Source organism: Phallusia mammillata, chromosome 2, assembly GCF_965637545.1.
Source record: "Phallusia mammillata chromosome 2, kaPhaMamm4.hap1.1, whole genome shotgun sequence".
Classification (NCBI taxonomy): domain Eukaryota; kingdom Metazoa; phylum Chordata; class Ascidiacea; order Phlebobranchia; family Ascidiidae; genus Phallusia; species Phallusia mammillata.
Window position 1 is genome coordinate 16,131,882 of NC_137253.1, and position 22,775 is coordinate 16,154,656.

The 22,775-nt window shown below is 39.1% G+C and overlaps 2 protein-coding genes, 1 long non-coding RNA gene and 1 other non-coding gene across 4 annotated transcripts in view; 1 reads left to right on the top strand and 3 right to left on the bottom strand.

Annotated features, from left to right (window-relative positions):
- The first annotated feature begins 845 nt into the window (after positions 1-845).
- LOC145215505 (sodium/glucose cotransporter 4-like) lies at positions 846-5,641 on the top strand. The gene is made up of 13 exons (XM_080084205.1): positions 846-1,024; positions 1,281-1,457; positions 1,580-1,744; positions 2,062-2,248; positions 3,176-3,381; positions 3,604-3,739; positions 3,944-4,060; positions 4,185-4,326; positions 4,385-4,553; positions 4,623-4,838; positions 4,957-5,031; positions 5,142-5,244; positions 5,442-5,641. Exons 1-13 carry the CDS (start codon positions 902-904, stop codon positions 5,639-5,641), a joined length of 2,016 nt encoding a protein of 671 aa, XP_079940331.1. The 5' UTR covers positions 846-901.
- Positions 2,485-2,758, bottom strand: LOC145215507 (uncharacterized). The gene is made up of 2 exons (XR_013857316.1): positions 2,659-2,758; positions 2,485-2,588 (listed from the first exon to the last, which is right to left on the bottom strand). It is a non-coding gene; the product is annotated as an uncharacterized LOC145215507 (long non-coding RNA).
- LOC145215504 (cytoplasmic dynein 1 heavy chain 1-like) overlaps positions 5,406-22,775 on the bottom strand; it is a 33,130-nt gene continuing 15,760 nt past the window's right edge. Inside the window, exons 43-90 of the mRNA XM_080084204.1 lie at positions 22,433-22,588; positions 22,070-22,315; positions 21,808-21,988; positions 21,379-21,563; positions 21,009-21,263; positions 20,704-20,890; positions 20,505-20,620; positions 20,312-20,428; positions 20,055-20,222; positions 19,722-19,899; positions 19,478-19,610; positions 19,026-19,277; positions 18,712-18,892; positions 18,395-18,538; positions 18,182-18,285; positions 18,002-18,089; positions 17,712-17,903; positions 17,325-17,554; positions 17,079-17,225; positions 16,853-17,008; positions 16,544-16,718; positions 16,290-16,477; positions 16,012-16,175; positions 15,780-15,942; positions 15,286-15,513; positions 14,923-15,082; positions 14,550-14,795; positions 14,058-14,266; positions 13,535-13,787; positions 13,302-13,433; positions 12,001-12,141; positions 11,804-11,920; positions 11,446-11,606; positions 11,041-11,152; positions 10,801-10,905; positions 10,520-10,693; positions 10,260-10,388; positions 10,032-10,193; positions 9,662-9,876; positions 9,309-9,527; positions 8,941-9,119; positions 8,726-8,796; positions 8,176-8,357; positions 7,665-7,829; positions 7,328-7,436; positions 6,937-7,108; positions 6,731-6,858; positions 5,406-6,394 (exon numbers count right to left, since the gene is read on the bottom strand). Coding sequence (XP_079940330.1) covers positions 6,272-6,394; positions 6,731-6,858; positions 6,937-7,108; positions 7,328-7,436; positions 7,665-7,829; positions 8,176-8,357; positions 8,726-8,796; positions 8,941-9,119; positions 9,309-9,527; positions 9,662-9,876; positions 10,032-10,193; positions 10,260-10,388; positions 10,520-10,693; positions 10,801-10,905; positions 11,041-11,152; positions 11,446-11,606; positions 11,804-11,920; positions 12,001-12,141; positions 13,302-13,433; positions 13,535-13,787; positions 14,058-14,266; positions 14,550-14,795; positions 14,923-15,082; positions 15,286-15,513; positions 15,780-15,942; positions 16,012-16,175; positions 16,290-16,477; positions 16,544-16,718; positions 16,853-17,008; positions 17,079-17,225; positions 17,325-17,554; positions 17,712-17,903; positions 18,002-18,089; positions 18,182-18,285; positions 18,395-18,538; positions 18,712-18,892; positions 19,026-19,277; positions 19,478-19,610; positions 19,722-19,899; positions 20,055-20,222; positions 20,312-20,428; positions 20,505-20,620; positions 20,704-20,890; positions 21,009-21,263; positions 21,379-21,563; positions 21,808-21,988; positions 22,070-22,315; positions 22,433-22,588 — 7,998 coding nt within the window. The 3' untranslated portion in view covers positions 5,406-6,271. The remainder of the gene's footprint in view (positions 6,395-6,730; positions 6,859-6,936; positions 7,109-7,327; positions 7,437-7,664; positions 7,830-8,175; positions 8,358-8,725; positions 8,797-8,940; positions 9,120-9,308; positions 9,528-9,661; positions 9,877-10,031; positions 10,194-10,259; positions 10,389-10,519; positions 10,694-10,800; positions 10,906-11,040; positions 11,153-11,445; positions 11,607-11,803; positions 11,921-12,000; positions 12,142-13,301; positions 13,434-13,534; positions 13,788-14,057; positions 14,267-14,549; positions 14,796-14,922; positions 15,083-15,285; positions 15,514-15,779; positions 15,943-16,011; positions 16,176-16,289; positions 16,478-16,543; positions 16,719-16,852; positions 17,009-17,078; positions 17,226-17,324; positions 17,555-17,711; positions 17,904-18,001; positions 18,090-18,181; positions 18,286-18,394; positions 18,539-18,711; positions 18,893-19,025; positions 19,278-19,477; positions 19,611-19,721; positions 19,900-20,054; positions 20,223-20,311; positions 20,429-20,504; positions 20,621-20,703; positions 20,891-21,008; positions 21,264-21,378; positions 21,564-21,807; positions 21,989-22,069; positions 22,316-22,432; positions 22,589-22,775) is intronic.
- On the bottom strand, positions 6,521-6,629 carry LOC145215700 (U6atac minor spliceosomal RNA). The gene has a single exon (XR_013857352.1). It is a non-coding gene; the product is annotated as a U6atac minor spliceosomal RNA (small nuclear RNA).

The following is a 22,775-nucleotide window of genomic DNA, read 5'->3' on the forward strand; positions in this document are numbered from 1 at the left end:
AAACTGAAAGTAAGTTATTACGTTTTATAGCCGAGTTTTACGACCTAAGTTAAAACACTACGGAATCGCGGTTGCGTTTAACTGCCGACGAGTCAACTTTTTTTTGTATTTAACTTGCAAAAAGGTTCGGCAAAGTGGTGATCAATAGCACTGGAGTTTTTTAAGCCAAATTAACAGCAACGGAAACTATTTGTTTTTTTTATATGCACGAAAGCAAACGTTGCGAGTTTTAAGTCGATGAAAAGCCCCAGTGCACATGCGAAGCTGAATTTCGTAATTTATTTAGGATGCTTGTGAGCTAACATCAGGGAAAGCGATGGTAAAACCACGGTGCAAAGAAGTTTGCTTGCTTGGGTAATTGACCTTTCAGCCCGATATGCACACCACGTACTTAGTGCCGTAAGGCACAGAGCAAATATGACAAGCATGAAACTCAGTTTAATGATTAACTCTTTGCATTGCACGAATCACGATCGGTATAATAAGAATTGTTCCAATTGTGACCACTCGAACAAGTACTTAGGTACTCAGGGTAGCACAAACATTAGGTTGTTGGTAAACGGTAATTTTACATTAAGGCAGTTTCTACTGTAAAACCGGTTGTGGGTTGTAAACGTGATCAAAAGTGAAAACACTAGACGTTGACTTTAATACTTTTTTCATGTTTGTTTAAAAATATCCTTGTCAAATTGAACCAAGAAAGATTCAAAAGTGAGATTTAAGGTATCCAGTAATGGGCTTTTTCGTGGATTTATAACAATTTAAATACAATTTGAAAAGGTTCTATTTGTTATTATGATGGCGAAAAACCTGGTCTTTGGTTATGTTTCAGATTTACCCGGTAAAATACTTTCAATTAGAATCTGGTATAACATTACTGGAATCTACAAGTCACTGCAAGATGAGTACCACAACGATGACGACGGACACGACCGAACCACCTCTTCCGGATGCAGGCCTTGCCGATGCTGACATCGGAGTGATTGTGGCTTACTTTGTCTGCATTCTTGCTGTCGGAATTTGGGTACGCATCCAGCTTTTTACCAACAAAATTGGTCATCACTCATCAATATTTAGTGCCAAAAAATTTAAATATGGTTTCCACTTCGTATAATCCATTAATTTGTTTGTATGACTTACTGCGCAGAGGCGATTCTGTATTCATGAGTAACGATAAACTAAATAAACACAAAATGCACTATATATTTTTCCTACTGACCTTGGTACATTTTTTCCTTGTGATACATGTAACAAAATTTCAGATTTTATGTTAATCTTAGGCGATGTGTAGAACAAATCGCTCCAGTGTCAGTGGGTTTTTTCTTGCTGGACGAGACATCACGTGGTTTCCGGTTGGAGCTTCCCTCTTTAGCAGTAACATCGGAAGTGGACACTTCGTCGGTTTAGCAGGAACTGGTGCGGCGGCTGGCATTGCACAGGGATCGTTTGAATGGAATGTATGTTGTCTTTAATAGAATGCTTTTAATGATTTTTTTGCTGCTTGCATTATTTTGAATAAAATACAGCAGCTTACAAAATTAAATCCATGGTTTTAAATCGTAACAAATTTGTTTTCAAGGCTATTTTAACCCTTCTGTTGCTGGGTTGGATTTTCGCACCGATTTACATCGCATCGGGGGTGGTGACGATGCCAGAGTATCTGCGCGAGAGATTTGGGGGCCAAAGAATCAGAACTTTTCTCTCCCTTCTTTCACTGATTCTCTATATATTTACTAAAATATCGGTGAGACTTTAGTCTTCATTTTCGTACACGAATCGTTCGTAACAAGTAACCAACAAGCAACGCAACAATTTTTTAAAACAAAAGTTTTGTGCTTATTTTGCAACAGTATTTGTGTGTTTTCGTGTTTTTAAGGTTTAACATATTACGCTGGCTACGAATTTAAAACGAATTGTTTGCTATCGACTATTTATAAAAGGTGTAACCTTGCCATACAAGCAATACGTTTGCATTGTTAAGTGGGTTGACATAAGTATTCTATGGCAGTATAGCTATCAAAAACTAACAGCGTTCTATGTCTGTACATCAATATTTTTTAGGCTGATTTATTTGCCGGGGCCATATTTATTCAAGAAGCTTTAGGCTGGAACCTGTACCTTGCCATTGTAATTCTGCTTGCAATTACTGCTCTGTACACAGTAACTGGTGGCTTAGCAGCGGTGATCTACACGGATACCGTCCAAACTGTTATCATGTTGATTGGAGGATTGATAATGATGGGACTTTGTAAGCATGCTCGAGTTTTTTTGTAACATAAATCTGTGATTTTATTTGAAAGGTACTGTTTTTGGCCAACCACAAGTGCACAGTCCGACTTTGTGGGCCAAGTTCGATTTGTTGGGTGACGCCCAAAGTAGTCAAACAGTCGAACAAGCCCTAGCTAAAAAATCAATAAAATCTCGGTGTGACGTCAGGAATTTGCGCGCCTGGTACCGCGCTGGCGTCACACTAGAGAAGTCCAATTTCTGGAAACGCGTGAATTTATTTTACACGTCAACACGGTTCAATACGACACGGTAATCACGTCACGTTCACCGTAGACACGACACGTTCACGGCACGGTTTTCTGCAAAGAGAACATTCACTCAAAAATGGGAAATATAAGTTAATTTTAAGCCGGCAGAAATAAAGCTTACCAGAGTTTTGGACCAGGGTATCAAAGATAAACACAGTTTGATATCGTCAGAAAGCGTTCTACACAGATGAAAAACGATAATTCAAATGTACGGCAAATCGGGCAACTAAAATACAATTCAAGCTTACCTTGCAAAGGCAACATTAATCTTTTTCGTCAGAGTTTTTAAGTTTATAAAGCATTTAAGTCACCATCTATTAATGACAAACAAATTATAATTAGTCACTTTCATTACTTTATCTAACGGCTGCAAATTCAAGTAAGCAACTAACAAACTACACGTGGTCCAAACTAAACTCGATACTAAATGGCCAAAAGCACAGCATAGAGAAATAAACTACAATTATATTGTTACGTCATAGGGGATTCTGGCATTGTGGTGCAATCACACCATATAAGATGTGACGTAGGTTACGGTTGAGTGATTTACGGTGTTACACTCGGATCACATTGAGCAGCTTACTAGCACTTAATCTATACTTGCTTACACAGAAGACAGATATTTTTGGTTGTTAAAGCTTTTGAATACATCGGAGGTTACAACGAACTTGAACCAAAGTACATGGCGGCCATTCCCGACGTGCGCCCTGCAAACACTACCTGTGGTTTGCCCAGACCAGATTCATTCCATGTATTCAGGGATCCCATTGACAGTGACCTACCGTGGCCAGGAATGCTTTTTGGTATTAGTATTATCGCCACTTGGTACTGGTGTACCGACCAGGTTAGTAGAGATCACATGAATTATTGAGAGACAAACAAAAGCAGTTCAAAGTTTTCAATTCGATACTCTGTATGCAAAAATCGTAGCAAATATTTACGAGAAATCTACTTGAAAACCTCAGTTCAGTGACAAATCTTTCAAAAACAAAGCAAAGCGCAAACAAAACCATATTTGAGTATGATAAGCCGACTTGATCAGTTTGAAAACAAACGTTTTGTTAAGGTGATTGTGCAACGCACATTGGCAGCTAAAGATCTTTCTCACGCCAAGGGCGGTTGCGTCATGGCTGGGCTTCTCAAGATTCTCCCCATGTACATGATGGTTATGGTTGGTATGATCAGTCGAATTATTTTCCCAAGTAAGTCGTAAGTTAAGATATAACTGCATAGTAAGATTGCCAAAAAATCCTCAAACGATCAGCAATGTGACTAGCACAATTTCAAGTTGTGGATAACAACATTGTCTTTGACGGGATTCGAACCCATGACGCTCCAGGGGACAAATCCCAATCAAGGTTTTTTTGTCCGCATGATAACAACACTATACAAACATATTTTTACAGACTCAATTGCATGCGCGGATCCTAAAGTTTGTAAAGATGCCTGTGGTTCATCAGTAGGTTGCACCAACTATGCCTATGCCAAGCTCGTGTTGTTTATCATGCCAACTGGGCTCAAAGGTAATATTTGCATAGTCTTTACGAAGGCAGAACATCCTGTGCTAGCGAAACCTCGTCTTTGCTTTGCATACATAGTAATACGCCATACAATTACTTACTTGACTTTTCTTTATTCTTGAAAAAGGACTGCTTCTGGCTGTCATGATCGCCGCTTTAATGTCTTCACTCACTTCGGTATTCAACAGTGCCAGTACTCTATTCACATGTGATATATGGGCCAAGCTGAGACCAAAAGCAGGCACTAAAGAACTCATGATAGTCGGACGGTAAGACTCCAAAATATAAGTTCACGGGTCACAATTTTAAAAATGCGTAAATATTTAGGGTATTTATATTAGTTATGGTTGGCATAAGTGTGGCGTGGGTTCCAATTATTCAAGCATTTGCTGACGGAAAGTTGTTTGACTACATCCAGTCTATAACTAGTTTCCTTGCTCCTCCAATTACTGCTGTTTTTGTGATGGCCGTCTTCTGGGGAAGATTAAACGAGCCGGTATAGTTTTTATTATTTTTATTTTTATAATTTCATGATACGAATAATATGTTTAACTTTGTGGTACAGGGAACCTTCTGGGGTCTTGTTTTGGGTTTGGCTGTCGGAATTGTTCGAATGATTCTTGAGTTTGCAGTTGGTGCACCTGCATGTGGCAAGCCCGAGTTCAGACCGACCATTCTTTACAAAGTCCATTATTTGTACTTCGCAATGATTCTCTTTGCTATCACAATTGCTATCTCGGTAGCGGTGTCCCTCGTGACTCCACCTATCGACGAGAGATGCGTAAGTAGTTATATTGTGAGGTTTACGTTCGCTGCTTAAATGATTTGAAAATGATTACTCTCTAAAGATTTAGCAATAAATGTGTGAAGAATAATTGCCGATTTTTTTCTTCTGTCAGTTGGTTCGTCTTACATATTGGACACGATACTGCAAAAGAAAGAGATGGCATATCCAAGATCTCATCAAAGAAAAGGTGTGGAAAGTTAAAAAGTGCAACGTTTTTTACTCTTTTTAGACTTTTTATAATAAGTATAGAGTGTCAGTACCTATAAATTGACACGAATAGTATGATTTATTTTACAGCAAGGAACAACAAATGGAGGTTTCGTAGCGGACGAGAAGCCAGAAAAGGACAGCATTTCACAAGCAAGCGAACCACCTGTGAATGAAGATCCTAATCCCAAACGTAATGAAATCGTAACTTTAGTAAACAAACCACAAATAAAATTTAAACTATAGCTGATCTACTGATCTAATACTACATCTGTAACGAACTAAACGTAAGGAGTTTTGTTTACATTTGGCTGTTGTTTCATACAACAAAACACATCAATCACCAATATTTCGTGCAGTTTGTGAAATGATTTTATTGGTTATTGACAGCTAAGTCATGGGGAAGGAAGATATTTGATCTTTTCCTGGGCATAGAGGACAGCGGCAAAGAACCGACACCCGAAGAGCTGGAGATAATACAAAGTGGAATGATGGACATAACAGAAGAAAAGTGGCCGGCAATTTATGTCAACATTGCCGGCATACTAATGTGTTGCGGTGGTGTTTATTTGTTTGCTTTCTATGCTTAATGCGATGTAGTAAGGCTCCATAAAATAACCAAAATCCATTCTACAATTTGGTCACAACTGAAAAATGCAAACTGAAATGTCGACATACTTTTTACTTTGCTCTTTGGAATTGTAATTGATTACACGTTTGCAATGTTAAATAAATCTATAGTTGTGTTTGAAAACTTTGTTATTATTAGATGTGACCTCTTCTACCAACTAAAACAGGCCGATTACCAGATAGCTTGAACCACCTAACTTTTGCACAGCTGATTATATTTGAGCGACAATAACAAAACATAAACTAAGCAAACACTGGAACAAATTTAGATGAACTTGAACACTTTTTTTACACAAAAAATGAACTAAATCTTTTCTTCAAAATCATAAATAGGCTTTCGCGCCAAATGTTTGTAAGTGGTAATAAGGGGGGAAAATATAATATAAGCCTAAAACTAACTAGACAGACATCGTTGGTATATGCCACACATGAATTTATACATAATAACTGGGTACAAATAGTATGTTTTTCGTGCAAGTTTGTTCTATAATGTATGTACAATACACTGTTATAACGGCAACACGCTACATCAAGCCATAGGTGCACTACACAGCAGATGAATATGTACAGTTGAATTTCATGTTAGAGACTTAGTCAGCACTTAACAGCGCCACTCCCCGCTCGTGGAAAGCAAATTCGTCACCGATGATGGAAAAACTAAGAGTGAAAAGCAGATCTGATCGCATTCCATTTCGATACACTGGAAGTGTAACCTACAACATCAACAACAGATAAATCAGCAATTTAAAATATTATGATGCAATCTGCAAATCGCTTTGATAGGAACAAAAGTCGAAATCAAGGTTTTCTTCATTTTAAGCAAGTAAAAAACAAACTAAAAAAAACTTTGGATAGATGCCACGAAAGTGACAGTGCCTTATCCATTTATTTGTATTGAATCCGTCCTTACCAAGGGGAGTGCTAACCGGCTCTCCTTTTTTTCAACACAAAATAAACCTTTGTCGTTGCATAAATAAGACTCTCTGGGTGCAGAGAACTAGCGTTTGTGGTGCTCAGTCGCATTACAGAGACGCTGTGCAATGACGTACCTCGTTTACTGTTTTTTCTTTAGACACGCCCTTTTCCCATGACAACAATGTCAGCGGCAACTTGGTTGATATTTCGGTGGACAAAGATAATCTATTGCTCACGCAATTTGCTCCTTGCAAAATCAGACCTACAACGGTGAGAGCAATTTAGTGGGGTTTCAAATTTACCAGATGCACACAAACATACAAAGTAAAATATAATATACCTGTGACAGCGAATGTCTTGTTGTCAAGCGTAGGCGATGTAGCTCCCTCCGACACTTTAACACGAAGTGACAATTCCTCCAATGAATGATTGTAAGCTTGTGCTACGTACTGACGTGTAGCAGTGATGTAAGCTTCTGGTACGAACAGTCCTCCAAGCCATACAGACAAATTCTGCACAAATATATTTGTTCATGAAACGAATTTCAATTGACCATTACATTTAAGTTGGTTTGAAAGTGTACTTTCATAGTCCACTTAAAAACTGTCAAACACTGTCGAGTGGTTCGATGAGTACGTGTTTTTCCAAGCTTAAAACAGTTTGAAGTGTAGACTAGGGTTACTCATTTGGTGTACTACGCACTGAATGCTAGACTTTACACTAACTCTCACCTTCAGACCCTTTGATCCACTTGCAGCAGTTACACGCTGTAGTTGTTTGATTCTCTCACTGAAGTCTGTAATCCATTGAATGACAGTCCATCCAGCTGGTACCTTGTACCTGTACATGTATGCACAAATAAGCGTTGTAATAAACTTGTATCGTTCGACTCAATGTTAACTTATCGGGTACGTGTTTCTTAGTTACCAGGTTTTCATACGACTGGTACGAAGTTCGACCGACATTAATAAAAAAAAAATTAAAAAATATCAGCCCTTAAACCGTAAAGCGTTCATTTAGGAAAATCGCTAATACTGCATAAAATTCAAGACACACACAGAAACTGACCTGTTCCACGAGTTAGGCAACATCCCCCTGTTAAGCATTGCGAGTAAATTGCGATGGTAGTTGGTTTGTTTCTTTTTCGCTTCACACACAGCAATTACTTCGTCCAAATCAGAACGTACAACGCCGAGCAAGCGAACTCCCAGGTTCACCTCGCGCTCAAAGAATCTAATTACAAGCAAGAATGACATACCGTGACAGAATAAATAAACAACAAGTTTTAACGAAGCATGAATTGATGCAGTCAAATCCAGGTCGCACTTTTGTTAGTTTGTATGTAACTGCTGTTGTTTGTCTTTTTATAGATAAACTTGTGATCGCAAAACTAATGAAACGCCGCACATTACCACCTGTCGAATATTTTTTTGTTTTAAGTTCAACAAACATTGCAGCTTAAAAAATCAGTAACCGTAAATGCACTAAAGGGACATATTTGCTTCGATTTTAACATTAAATATTCTGGTCTTAAACCTTCAGGTTTACTGTCTCAACAACTTGAAGAGTTTTTATTCACCTGAACAGAGGATCCTTGATGTTGTCGGCAGTTCTACGCAGCGGGTGAAGTTGGGGTGGGATAAGTGATCTCCAATTACGAGATGTAGACAATAATGCCTTCATCCACTGTGGTCGACCATCCGTGTCCGACAGGGTCGATGACGTGCGACGGCGTCGTCCTTCTGTGCTCGATACCGCCACCTAGCAACCACAAATGACTTTTATTACTAGAATTGTAACCAAATTTTTAAATTCAGCAAAATTTTGCATTTGAATTCCAGCTATCGGCAAATTACTCGCAAATTGATGAAGATGCGACTTTGAAACATTGCACTCTAACACCAACTACAGCAGGGATATTTGCATAAATTAAGCATAGCCATTATTCATGGTTTTTAACGTCGCATAATAGGAAGCATTTTATCTATTTTAAGCTCGCTAAGTTTACCAGTATTTTGTCCAGTTCAGTCTTCATAACTGCCTGTATAAAAGCGTGTCCATTCAAATTGATGCAGACAAGTGAGTGTTTAATAAACGCTACGTCACACGTGTTAAAAGATATTGGTTACCTGTTCGTATGCCAAATCCTCGTCTTCATCGATCAGTTGAGTTCGCAACAATTTCTTGATCATGTCAAACCCTACAACCACACAAAAAAGGGGCAACTCTTAGAAACAATTAGATAAGAGGCTTTAGCTAGGAAAGAAAAAGAAGAAGCGTTGAATCAACTGTTTATCAAGAAATGGCTTTATGCTAAAAAACACATTATTTATGTTTTACAAACCTTGGTTGGTGAGCAGCAGTTTTTCAGCGTTGTTTGGCAAACCCAACCAAGATGGGGTTTGCTTCTCAGGAAGTCTCTCGGCCCAGTCAACGAAATCTTGCTGATGAATTGCAGAGTCGGGCATGAGAATGTCGCGGTGTCCATCTACCTTTCGGACCAGCGCAAAGTCGTGCTCGAAACTACACGAAAACGTACCACATTGTAATAAATTGACATAAATTCCGCACAGTATCCGTATTATAAAATCAACTACAGTAAATTATGCAGACAATACCTTCGAACGCATTTGTTTACATTAACATTAGAGAGGGGTCAAATCAACGATATCGCAGTGTTTTAAGCACGAACCAACTCGAGCGTCACTTCACCTGGCAACGGTAAAGATCCGTTCGAGAAAGGTGTTGAGCAATCTTTGGTCGAAATCGTTGTCGATTCGTCCTCCGTACACAGCTTGTGAGAAGAGAGTGCGAAGAGCATTCCATGGGACCTTGTCAGGTGGAATATTATCACGTCCCTTTCCTGCAGTATCCACCCACGTATCAATCGTGTCGCACGCACAGCGCAAGTCAGAATCGTTAAATTCGTACCTGCAATAACCACAAAATATTCTGTAGACAAGGTTGACATACCGACACTATCTCATTTCCAGTGAGTAGAAATAAACGTTGGTCTGGATCAAACAATTAGTAACTCTTTACACACAACGGAAAGAGGGGTTTACTTTTTGCTCCAACCCAAAGGCGAGTAGTGGAGACGTTCCTGTACAACGGCGTGCAACCACGCAAGCAGGAAGTAGAGACGAGCTCGTTCGGTTGGAGCTTTCTGTACACGAGATGATGTGGCAACACGGTTGAAGGTGGACAGTAGATTTGCTCTCACGCCAGGTGGAGGTTCGAATACAAACACCCGTCCAGCACGAAGGAGATTGACAGGTATCTGAAAACATTCAATAATGACAGGCGAACATAAATCCGAATAAATTTAACCTAAAACTGCACCCTACTTACAAACGCCATCGAACAACACATCAGTTGCTGCTTAGTATTGGTGAGTTTAGTTTTTTATCATGTGATATTTATGCAGGACGTTACCTTGGGTGTGATTTCCATGGTCAGAAATAGTCGGAAAGAGGAGTTAGGCTGAAGTGTGTGAAGCTTCTTCTCCAGTTGTACGAGCCAGCCAGGAGCAAGGTGAACATTTTTCAACATTACCCAACGACCAGAACGAGACGCAGAGTTGATCGATTTCTCCGCCTGACGTTGAGATATTTGTTGAGATGGACTTCTAATACAAATGCTTTTACATTGTTTGGGACTTACTTGTTCAAATCCTTCACTTGATCCAATAGCGATGGATGTGATTTGTTTGTTGAGATGAGTTGCCAGATCGTCAACTCTGTTACTCGCGTCGTATCCGGGTAAAGAACACATTAGTACAGGTTCTGAAGCCTAAGCAAAAAATGGCATCATAGAATAAAAAATTACAGGTATATTTGACCATGCACATAAAACAAGATAATGTACATCTGGGTGATTGTTTTGTCAACATGGAGTCGAATTTGTCAACAGACTTTATATACCTTAACTTCGTGTTCAACGATCAAAGCAAGATCCATCTCCTGTTCGCTTTCAGCCATGAATGTTTCGCCAAACACGGTTCTGACGTAAGCGTCTGCTGCAGCCGGTACACGGTCAGGTCGTAGTGCTTGCGTGATCAGCAATGCATGTAAGGAATTACTGGCTGATCCAGGCGCCTAAAGATTTGGTTTTTAATGAAATTTTAAACATTAAGGTAATATTTTAAACCATCCAGTTATTCCAATATCAAGTGATAAAGTGCGATCAAATAATACATAACCACCTTTTGTGATCCGTTGGCATCGGTGACAGTGCTCTGCCAAATAAGAGGAACTTGCGTTTCTGGTGTTACTGATTTCATCCACAATTCAAACTCATCACTTGATGCCTGTAAAACACAAAACAACAGAAACATTTACTATAATTTTCTTGTTATTCAAGTTTTATTGGACGAAGTAGCTTGGAAAACTATTTTTTTCACGCTTAATGCAAATTCTAGAACTAACAGATGCAACATACGCACCAAAATCTTTTTTGGTAAATCTTTAAATCCTTCCAAGTGTTGCAGACGGCAGAGATTTTCTTTCTGCTCATCGGACAACAGATCAATCGCTCTGATATTTGCCGTGATGTCTCTTTAAAAGGAAAATTTCAATGAAGACAAAATATCAGTGCTGAGTAATGATACCAAACTACAATGGCTTTTGTGATATTGCTTTTGCAAATCAATTATTAACGGTATTAAATAAGGGTATGTATCCACTCTATAACACACAACGTTATTGATTGTGCTAGCGGTAAAACTGCTGACTCATGTATTCAAATGAAACACCACAATGACACATCGGTTGGAAGGAGGGCAATGTTCAACAAAGATTTCAACACTTTGAGTAACATTGCTAACACAAATTGGCAATCGGGTTCTTACTTGGATTTGACAACAATCTCCTGACTGCGCAAGAAATGGTTGTAATCCAGCTGATTCACATCAACCGGGCAAAATCCTTTCAAGTAAATTCGAGCGAGCAAGATCGTGAAAGTTACGCGATCTTCATGTAGGAGAGAGCGAGCGACTCTATTGTATGAAGTCTGCAAATATAAACCGCATAATAAAAAGGTACTTGATCATGTCACTATTTGACATGCACATAGTTTTGAACAGGGTGTGTCTTTAATTCTTAAATACACATTACGTCAAAAACAGTGCTCCAATATACGGAGACAAAGACATATTTTGTTATTTCTGCATCAAACCTCGTAACCATATGCTGGTAAATCATTGTCACCTGAAAGAGACTCTTGATGATGATTTCAAGTCGCTGACTGTATTCCTTAACTTGCATGAGTGCCTGGTTGTCATGGAGCACCGTATGGAAAACGGCAAGGAAGAAACGAAGGGAATACTGACAAAATAGAGTTGGTTTAGAATTAGATATTTATTCTAGGACAATAAAGTATATCATTAGGCTGAATACAAACTTACCTGATAGAGATAGTGTAGTTGTGGTAGGGACTCCAGGGTAAAGTAAATTGCCGAGCAAGCCGATGCAAGTGGGACATATTGTTGTGAAACTGAATCAACTTCTTGCATCACAACGTCCGTTTCTTCCACTTTACGTTGCACCTAAAAATAAAACGAAAAAAATATTTCTTCATTTTGTAAAAAAAATTAGCAAGTTACGCACATACGCCAAAAGGTCAACCTGTTTAAAACTTTCAGCTTTTTTCAAATCACCAGACAAGCATTGGATGTTTAAAACACATCCTCATACAATCCTACATATTTGCACCAGCAAATGCACACAAAAACTATGTATTTTTAAAACATGCATGCTTTATGTTCAACAACATCTTTTTGCTATATGTTTAAGAAACCTAAGCGTCGTTGTTTATTTTGAGTTTATTTTTTGTCAAAATTAAAAATCCGTGTTGTGGCAAGGTATTACAAATCGTTTTTATCGTCCTAGAGTCTTATGTCCTTGCGGTTTCGTCGACATTCAATGTTTTTGTTCAGCAACAACGCTTTGTCGCAAGCATACAAAATCGAAATGTGATAATTTTTTTAATATGTAGCGATACTAAAGACGCATGGGCTTACCATCGTTAAAACTAGTGCCACAAAGCTCTAATCGAAATGAATGGTGAAAATTGAGTGAAAACTTACAAAATGATGTCAAATACTTTGCAAACCTGTAGAAATCAAAGGCATGAAACTCGGGAAAGTATAGCTGTTTTAATATTTTTACATGTGCCCCCATGTGGGTAAACCGCTGAGTCAACCAGAGTCAAAAATCACAAGGACCAACCCCAGACATCTGTCATTTTTATTGATTTTGATAAGTTTAAACTACTCTTTCTTTGCCAAAATCTCAGACCAAACAGAAGAAGGAAAAACACCAACAAAATGGGACGAAAATAATACGTGTCCCCTTCAGGAAAGAAAAAACGTAAATACTGTAATTAATTAGCCAGTTAATAAACGGCTGGCAAAATTATGTAATGGCAATTATTTTTATAAAGCAATTAAATTGATGGAACGACTTATTTTTATATTGATTGTGTTACACAATTATTACGTCACTCATGCTCGTTTTGTAAGAAGCGACACTCAATGTGGCAGGTGTATGCACGTGTAGTCGTGGTTGGTGCTTGTGGAAGACAGATGTGTTTTTCCTGTCGACTTTTATATGCCGTTTTTTTGCGTTTTTAATAAACATTGCAACAACTGACAACTGCAGGTCTACACCGAACTACCAAGGCGTGGTACAATTGGGCACATATTACCTCTGCTGCTTCTTTCTTTAGTGTTTCTAGAGCAGCAATAATTCGGTCGTCATCGAGAATCCTTCCTTTTACGTCATTCAATGTTTGTAAAAGAGATTTCTCGAGCTGCCGCAAACGAAGCTGGTATTCACCCTAAATGCAAACAGCAATGGATTTTTCGGTGTTGGCATAATAATGAAAAAGATTATTATTAGTAAAAATGTTAAACGACGATACAATTATTACACACGCACTTGTAATTTTAATAGATCCATTCTCTTTGAATCGACGTCGGGTCTTTCAGCACGCAATGCTTCATTGAGGCACTGAGCTTGCAAGGAACCACGTGTCACTGTGAAGTTAATAAAAGTGACGCGGGAACAAAGATCCGGTGGGAAGTCGGCGGTTGGATCACGTGTGGTGAGGAAGATGGTGAATGCAGGAGAAAGATCAATGTCCTGATCACCAATTGTAATAAGCACTCGACCTCCAGTCCGCCGAAGTTCTCTGAAAAACGAATTTCGTTTCATTAAGTGTTTCAACAATTGATCTTTAACATTAAATTGGGAAATTAGATTCAGTGCGACGGACCACCAGGGACGTATTAGCAGCCTAAAAATCACAAACAATTTAGCAAATACACGAAAGATCTGTCCCAGAAGTAAATTGGTAAATAAATGTTGATTGGCCACAACAACCGTTTGTTGCAAAATAAACTAACAAAGATGATTAAGAAGTGCAACATCAAACATAAAGCAAATAAAAAAGCAATGTAACCTGTTCAGTACTGGATTCAGAATCGGGTCGTAACTCTCAACATCCTGTACCAGAAGTGGATTTCCAAAACGCAACGAGCTTTCGAGGTTTTTGCGGAAAGCGTTGTCGAGGAAAGATGTCTGCGAGATTTTTCGGTCGGCATATTGACGCAGGATGAACTCGGTGGCTTGTCCGGATGGATCGATTATCAACGGGTAGCGATTGAAACGCTGACAACAATGTGTGTAATAAAGGTGTAACACTTTCCCAAGTGCAAAATTCACCTTAAGGTGAGTTGTAGAAAGTAGAAACTAAGCAATAGCTGACCATAACAGTTGCATAATTAAGGGAACGTGTCCAACAGTAAATGTTTTGAAATAGTTAGGTAGACGTTTTATGCTTGCTCACAGCACATAATATACCAATACAAGTGAGCACACAGAAAAAAATGTAGCCGTGATATTTTCAGTAACGCATACTATTTTCTTTCGCGTCAAAACAACGATTTATTACCTTTAGCATAATGGCATTCTCGGTACAAAGATCATCAACAGGTAGCGCATTTTGCTGCCACTGGAGGCGCTCGTCAACAGTCGACAAATATTCGACTCTTGCCAAATCAAGTCGGAACTCGATACCAGCTTGTTGTAGATGGGTGGTCCATGCTAAGTAGAGATTCTGTCGCATCGCTTGGTCGAAATAACCAGCGTATGAGATAAATGCTCCAGAGAGCAAACAATCTCCAGCCATTGTTGACATCTGTACAGAAAAAAATGTTGCAAAAACAGACTAACAGACTAATAACCAAGAAATGTTAATTGTACGCTGAAACTGCCAGACATAAGTTTGGAAAATTTGATATTTTAAACGAACAGCGGAGACTCACTTGGCTTTTAAATGAGTCGCTGGTTTGTTCCCATCTCTCCTGTTCATGACTGAGACTCTTCAACAAACTTGTACTTCTCGTCACTTTTGCTTCAACTGTAACCAACTCTTGCTTGATAGCTTGTGCTTCGCTTATCAACAAAGCGTATTCATCCGTGTATCTAAATCCAAACATGGTAAGCATGCGGCTAAACCACTTAGTCAAGAACACTAATTAACAACCACAAATTGAATAATATAGTAAGTATAAGCTTCAAAAACAAAACAAAAAAAGTATTCCAACAGTGGAACGAAACTATGTTTTTTTGCGATTAACATAAGCCAGATTTAAAAAAATACTGGTGAAGCATGAATAATAAACAACCTCTTAATTGATCGTTCGAGGTCTGCAATTAAGGCTTCAACTTCTTCAGCTTCTTGCTTGTTGTTTCCAGCTCGATGTTCCAAAGTACTCAGTTCAGATCGAAGCGGTTCCACTTTCTGCAGCATGTCAGCGTACTGGAGTTGAGCGATCGCCCACTTTATTAGCGGACCACAAGCTAAACTGGCACGGTTAATCGTCTCATACTTGTATGCTGGGTTGGAGATGTATCTGAGAAAAATAAGTATTAAAGGAAAGTTGACACGAGTATCATGTGTAGTATGTTAATATGTTCCCGTACACCGTTAAAAACATTCGACACAGTTCCACCATTATAAATACAAGTTTTCTGATGATTTAAATCTTTAAGTCAAACAATACTAGACCATCAGACGACTAAGATAGGTTTATTTTTGAACATACTCTTCAGCTTTAATAAAATACGAAAATTTAATTTGATTTTGCTTTGTTTTGTATCTGGCAAGGACGAAACTCACTTATCATTCATGATCTTCCTTATGTTATCTCTGATATCCTCAGTCTGGAAGTTAATGATGGTGGAGATGAAATTATCTCGAATGATGATCTGTCGGATTGATCTCCAGTCTGTTGTCTGCTCACCCAGTAGAAGACATATCGATTCCAAGCACAATTTTACACCTAAGTCGAGAATTAATTTTAGTGCAACTCAAACGATCAAGAAAAAAATACATAAGTTTGAAAACGTACCAGCTGGAGGATTGGCCATTGATCGAATTTCTACCAAGTGTTGCTTTTTGATGCCCCTTACAGCAGCTTTGGCGTCCTGAACGGCTGGTTCGACCTTGGACAACTCGTCCATAACCTTGTTGGTTTCCTCCTGGATGTGAATGTTGAGCTCTTCCAGCTGAGTCCTAAAATGTTGCGTGGACTTTGTTTTTTAACGTAAACACGTTTTTCGAATGTTACAATCAAATGAAAAAAAAAAGGAATCTGACAATAAAACTAAATTATAAGAACAAACAAACCGAATCTGTCTGGAAGTTTTCTTTTTATTTTCCGCTTCCTGTTGATCGTTGACAACCTGCTTCAATTTCTCGTTGGCCAGATTGTTCTTGTATTGCAACTCTTTATCTTTGCTGGACAATTCACGTCTTAATTCCTCAACCTGGTCGACTGTTTCTGAGATTTTGCGCAAGCCGACATTCAAATGAATCTAAACATTACAAGTTTACTTAACGTATGCATTGGCTTTTAAACACAATCGACAAAGTTCACAAACCTGCTGTTCTTCGAGGTCAGACTTTTTCTCATGCATCACTTTGGCATAATGGTTAATGAGATCCAGATAAGCACGTGGAGATATGAGGATTGTGCGAGCTCCTCTCTTGCTTAATCGACGGTTGGCTTGATGTAGTGTTTGGTGAATGAACACACAAGCATTCACAATCACGTCTCTGTAACAAAAAAATAGCGTCAGAAACAAGAAAAGCAAAAACACAAACATGCCACAATTTCAACAAAACAACGGAAAAAAATATAGACTTTCTTCATAGATTTAAGTCTTTGTTGGGACATTCGTGTAACTTGCCTGTGCGTGGGCGTTGCAGGAAGTTTATCATAGACCACCGGGAGATACTCTGGTGCGATGTAGCTGGAATTTTCGAGATCCATTTTCGCAGTAAACTCCTTGCCGACTTGAAAAAGTGCATCGATCGACCAATCACCGAACCAATTTAACACGCATCTATGCAACAAAGTCAAAACTTAAGTAGCCTGAAATTGGGAGTGACATCATTCATTGCCAATTAGTTTACCTGTTGAAAAGAGCTGGTGACGTCGCAGCTCTATCCTTCAGGCCTTCCTCAGATGGATTCATTGTGAAGACCACGTGCAAGTTCCGCATGACTTCACCCGTAAACCACTTGTACAATTCCTCTTGACTGTCGAGCATCAAACCCTCCCTGATAAAAACATAAAGTAGTAAATTACACATTAGGTTTCAAAGCAAACACAAAATATCAAACTTTAACCACAACGAATTCAAAACTGTTGCAGCAAACCTTTGTGCGCCCTCCTTGCATTGCGTCATCAGTGCAGAATATTCGTCACCCTCAAACAAGCCTGGGACTTCCCCGTTAGCAAGAAGGGTGTTCATACGTTCCAAAAACGAAGAGTCAAGTACATTAGACTCATCCATGATAAAGACGATCTTTTCTCCCTTGCATCCAGATTTTCTTAGCACAGTTCGCAGATCCTCATCAAATTCCATTGCACTGTATTTGCGGTGAACCTGTGAAAAGCTTGTGTTGTCAAAAAGTGTAGCTTACTATGAGCAAACAAGAAAAAAACTATAACTTAACCACTGACTACAAAAGAACTGCTCTAAAAAAGATTGTTAGTTTTCATAGCAACTCGCATACAAATTGGCTTACAAATCTGCACTGTACCTTGATTTGGAAAACTTTCAGTCCGTTCATCCAAGCGACAAATCGTGATAAAGTTGTCTTTCCCGATCCTGAAACTCCAATAAGAAGCAGATGACCTTGAGGTTGTCGGAAGATACGGTCGATGCGCAAAACATTGTCCAGCACCTCATTGAAAAGGACGAGTGGAACATCTAGTTCCTCCTCGTAGAAGACCTGGTACGCAGTACGAGTGTGTTTGTCAAAAATTGCAAAACGATCCCAATAGAAAAGTGGAGTAGGTGATGCTACTTTAGGTCAGGAGTTAAACGCACCTTTAGTCTTGCTTTGGTAAATTCCCTCAGTTCCTCTTGATCAACTGGAACGTAGTCCTTACTAAGCCAGTTGCTGTACAGTATTGGTCTGTGGGAAACAAATTTGCAAACGTGTTAACTACAGTGAACAACTTGTAATGCGCGAGTCCCAAATTTCCAAGAAATTTCGTTTGGTTTTACCTCTTCAGTGCCCGTTCTCTCATTACATTAGGAAAGTGTTTCATAGCAACCATGTCAATGTTTTCTTCAGTCCATATTCGCTCTTCATGATAAACCAAACGATCCTACATAAAAATTAAAAGAGTTGTTTAAACTGGGTAAGTTAAACAAAGCATAATTATCTCTTTTTGTTATTTATTTGTGTTTTAAAAGATGTGAATAAGGTTGCTGTACCTGGAAGAGACGAAGTGCTTCATGAGCCCATATCCGAACCAACCCTTCCACGGCAAGCGTTTCCAAATGGCGAAGTGCCTCACATATACCACGGACCCATCGTGACATTTCACGAGGAGAGTAGATGTAATGCGGTTGCATGTCCTGAAATATGTAGTAACGTTAAGAGCTTCAAGTCCTCAATGAGTTGGAACCCTGATTTTAATTCAATAACAGAGCGTTTTACTTTTACACTGCAATGAGGGCCATAAATATTAATACCATTTGAAAAGTAAGTTTTTAAACTTCAAATATTGGTTAAACTATTTTACAGGAACCTGTGTAAATCGCTCCTGGGACTGCATGTAGAATTCCACCATTGCATTGGTAAGTGGATCTGCGAAGGGGCGCAGTGAAGGAACCATACGTAGCATGGCACGGTTGAATGTTCCGTAAATCTGTTTGAGTGAAGCAGCACCAGGGTGGTCCACGTATATCACTGGCACGTGACGAAGGAACCTGTAAGCAAGGGTAGATGTACATCGTGTCGTGCACAAAGGTTACATCAAGGTGGCGCTACTAACATAAGAGCTCACAAAAGGCAAAGCTCACAAAGTTTTATGTGAAAATCAAAATCTTGAGAAGTTGTTACCTGTGAGAAAGGGGTTTCCTTCCAGGGTCAGTAGGGGGATTGCAAGCACCCACAAACTGGACACGTTCCAAGCGGATCCACACACGGTCCGATGTTCGGTAGAAACCTCCATGCTCCACTATCTGACGTAGGAATGAGATGACGCGTTGTGTGCCGTATTTGTCCATGTCTGGAAGATTGATTTCGTCACAGAACAACACCAACCACTTGTTAAGTTGGATAGGTGCCAAAACCGTGCCACGTGGCGTCCATCTACATAACAAATGTCATGTACCATGAGCAGTTTTAAAATAAAAGCTAGCAGATTTAAGAGGTCTAATACCACGCAAGATCCTGTCTTTCAGTGTAAACTTTTCAAGTTAAAAATAGTGAAATAATGTTTTTAAAACTGTACGGAAAAAAACAAAAACAGTAAAACTTATGTTATGTGTAACTTGTTGTGTATTTCCTACTTGTATTCGCAGTAGTGGTCAAACGTTTTCAGTAAAAGTTCGGGTGTTGTGGCACTGGAAAAATTCAACCCAACTACTTCCATTTCAGGCAAAGCACGAAGTGCAGAGAAGAGTGTCATCGTCTTACCAGAACCTGCGAACAAACGGTACATGAATATACATGAAAGATAAACCTTTACTTCTGTCAGCTATTCCCAGCAGTTCCGTTGCGTACGTCAGATGTGCAAGTATACAATTTGTTTACCTGGTGGACCACAAAGTACCATAGGTTTGTGTTCGGCTAACCACGTGTATAGTAATGCCTCGTGGCGAACAGTGTCAAGTGTCGGGACAACTACATCAGGTGCTGCCACCTTGTGTGTTTCAACTTCAATCTGTGGAACTTTGTTCACCCACGGAGCCCATTCACCGCTCATTGTGACCTGGTGAAGAAATAAAAAATCGTTACATTTTTTTGTGATCCCAATTTTTTTTCATGATGTCGGCTTTTTTAACCATTGGTGTGTTTGCAAAAACAAGAAACTTGAAAGAGAATACTTTGTTTTGAAACATTACTTTTGTAAAAAAAATGTCAAACCTCAAAGTCAATCATTTCCATGTTATGCTGAGCTGGTAGAGCGACATTGGTGGAACGTCGGATAAATTGACCCAACTCTTCACGAATTTTCAACTTTCCGTCGCCAGAAAACGACCACAAGATGGCGTACAGCAAGTATTTTTGCAGATATTTTTCCATCACCGTAGGCTGTAAAACAAGGAAGTGTTAACATGATATTAACAACAATCTAATACATACAAGCTGTCAAGAAGATTTATGAAAAGTTAAAACGTTACCTTCATCGGAAAATCAGAGTGGGTGTTGTTGTATTGCTGAATGTTGCGAACTCCCTGACTTATCATTGAGAAGAGAGAACTAAGAGCACGGAGACGGGTAAAGTCCATCACGTGATCCTTAAAACAATTAAGTTCTTTATGTTGCAAACTGTTAGAATTTTTGTTGACCAAATATTGCCTGAGATATATGCACCTGTTTTTCAGCGAATTCCAGACATCTGATAATAAGACCGTCAGATGTGAAAAATTGTTGCAAAATATCACAAGCGTCGTGTTGGACTTTCATGCTCGGTGACAAAGTTTTCTCTTCTACAAAGCGTAATTTAAACGGTTTAAGGTAATACTAGCCACAAAAATGCATACAACTTTACTTTAACATCCTGTCAAAATACCTGCAGGTTTTCCTGGTGCTTGGAACATGGAACCAGCAGCTGCTACTTCTTCGTCAGCTTCATCGAGCGAAGTGTGACGTAATTGAGTCAGGTAATTGCTGAACATCATGTCGGTGTTGATGACATCATTCGAGAACCACAACATGCCACAACGTGAGACAGTAGCTAGCGTGGCGTATTTCAGGTCCTGAAATTTACCCAGTTTAAAACAAATTCACAATTTATGCAATGATATTTTCAAGCTTTTTTTACATTTAAAGGTCAAAAACGACAGTTTGTTATTCCCCAAAAAAGCAAACATGTACCTGAACTTCAAACATAATCCTTAGGCACGTCGGAAGAGCGAGTCGTTCACCGTTGGGGAGAGTGAGAAGTTTTGTTTCGTCCAACACCGAATTCAAGTTTTCCACCCAGTTGGGATCTACGTCACCATCGAAAATTACCCAGTGACGTCGACCAAGCTCGCCACGTACGTTGTCTATCACGTGACGTAAAATGGAGGTGAAGAGACCGTCTGTCCATTCTCGTGTATTCGGGTCAAGTGTTCCATACAAGTGTTCCTGTTTGTAGCAAAATATGATTTACATTGCGTAACATAGTTTTATTTAACAGCCGAGCAATTATACCGACACCAGTACTGTGTACATAAAGCGTTTCTGTTTATAAAATTCTTACCTTGCTGATAGCTTTGGGGTCAATGATGTATGAAATGCCTTCAATGCCTTCTAATCTCTCCAGAGCTTTCAGTAAAACTCTCCATGCAGTTGACTTTCCTGATCCACTTGGTCCAACCATCATCAAACCGTGGTTGATAAGTGAAACTTGGTACAGTTGAATTACTTTCTCAACCCATGCACTACCTGTCGACATGAAAATATGGCACGTTAAAACAGTATTTGAACATAAAAAAACTTTGCCGGACAAATATCATGCACTTATTCTGACACAATATTATTCTGTTTTGAAGTCAGAAGTCCTCCTACAAAAATCTCCTGTGTAGTTATTAAACAATTTAGCACTAAAACACTAAAATGGATTCATAACGAGTTTTGTGGAAAATGATTCTATAACTTTGTTGAGAAAGATAAAATATAAAATTCAAACCTGGTTCTCCAGCCTCTCCATACATAAGATGCATCTCCTTGCAAACTTTCTTGATTTCCTCACGAAGGTTGGTCATCTTATCCTCAGTGTATTCCACATTAGGGAACACGTCACTGAGGAGACTGTGCAAGAGCGGAATATCCTCTGCCACCAACTTTGGTAACATCGTCTCCATGATACTCTGCCCAAAAATCATAGATTAAACATCAATCAAAATGTCGGCATCAAAAAAAACATCAGGTTAGCTACAACTATTGCAGACCTGTATCAAAATCTCCTGTTCTGGCAGATTCTCGGCAATTTGTGCTTCGTCCACTTTTTCGCCACGTTCACGTTTGGCAACTTTGATACTTTGGATTCTTTCACGCTTCACGTTACCAGCTGACACCAACACATATTTGAGAGCACGCAAACCGAAGTCATAGTGAGACTGGCTACTCAACTGTTCATCACACAGTTTAAAGAAAGGAACCACTTTACTGGCAAGTTTCTCTGCCATTCGGAAACCCTGCGAGAAAAAAAATAGCAAAGATATAAACTGCAGTCACTAAAACATTTTTTACAGCCGTTTTATGTCAATAAAGTTGCCAAAATAAATGCAATTTTGCAATTGCATTTTACCCACCTGCGAGTACAACATGACTTGTGCAATAAGTTGTCGGTCGGGTTTGGTCATGGCCAAACTTCTGAACAGTTTCTTTAGATTATCAGGTAAGTTGGATCTTCCAGCATATCCAGGATTCATGGTAATAAATATCGCCATCTCCGGACTTACTTTTACCTGTGAGGTAACGTTTGTATTGTGTTAAGATGCAAGATTTTACAGGTGCAGAATCTAAACCCATATTGCCGAAATTGCTGGCAAATACGATCGATAAATCGTCATAATTTATTCATTAACAGTTTTAACAAAGACTCAGGCCATCATCGGCAGTATACAAGGCTGGTTAGAATTTAGGTAAATAAGT

Coding starts and splice junctions, on each gene's coding strand:
- LOC145215505 (XM_080084205.1), top strand. CDS start 902: ATGAGTACCACAACGATGACGACGGACACGACCGAACCACCTCTTCCG. Junction 4,839..4,956: donor CACCTATCGACGAGAGATGC/GTAAGTAGTTAT, acceptor TTCTTCTGTCAG/TTGGTTCGTCTTACATATTG. Junction 5,245..5,441: donor TGAAGATCCTAATCCCAAAC/GTAATGAAATCG, acceptor GGTTATTGACAG/CTAAGTCATGGGGAAGGAAG.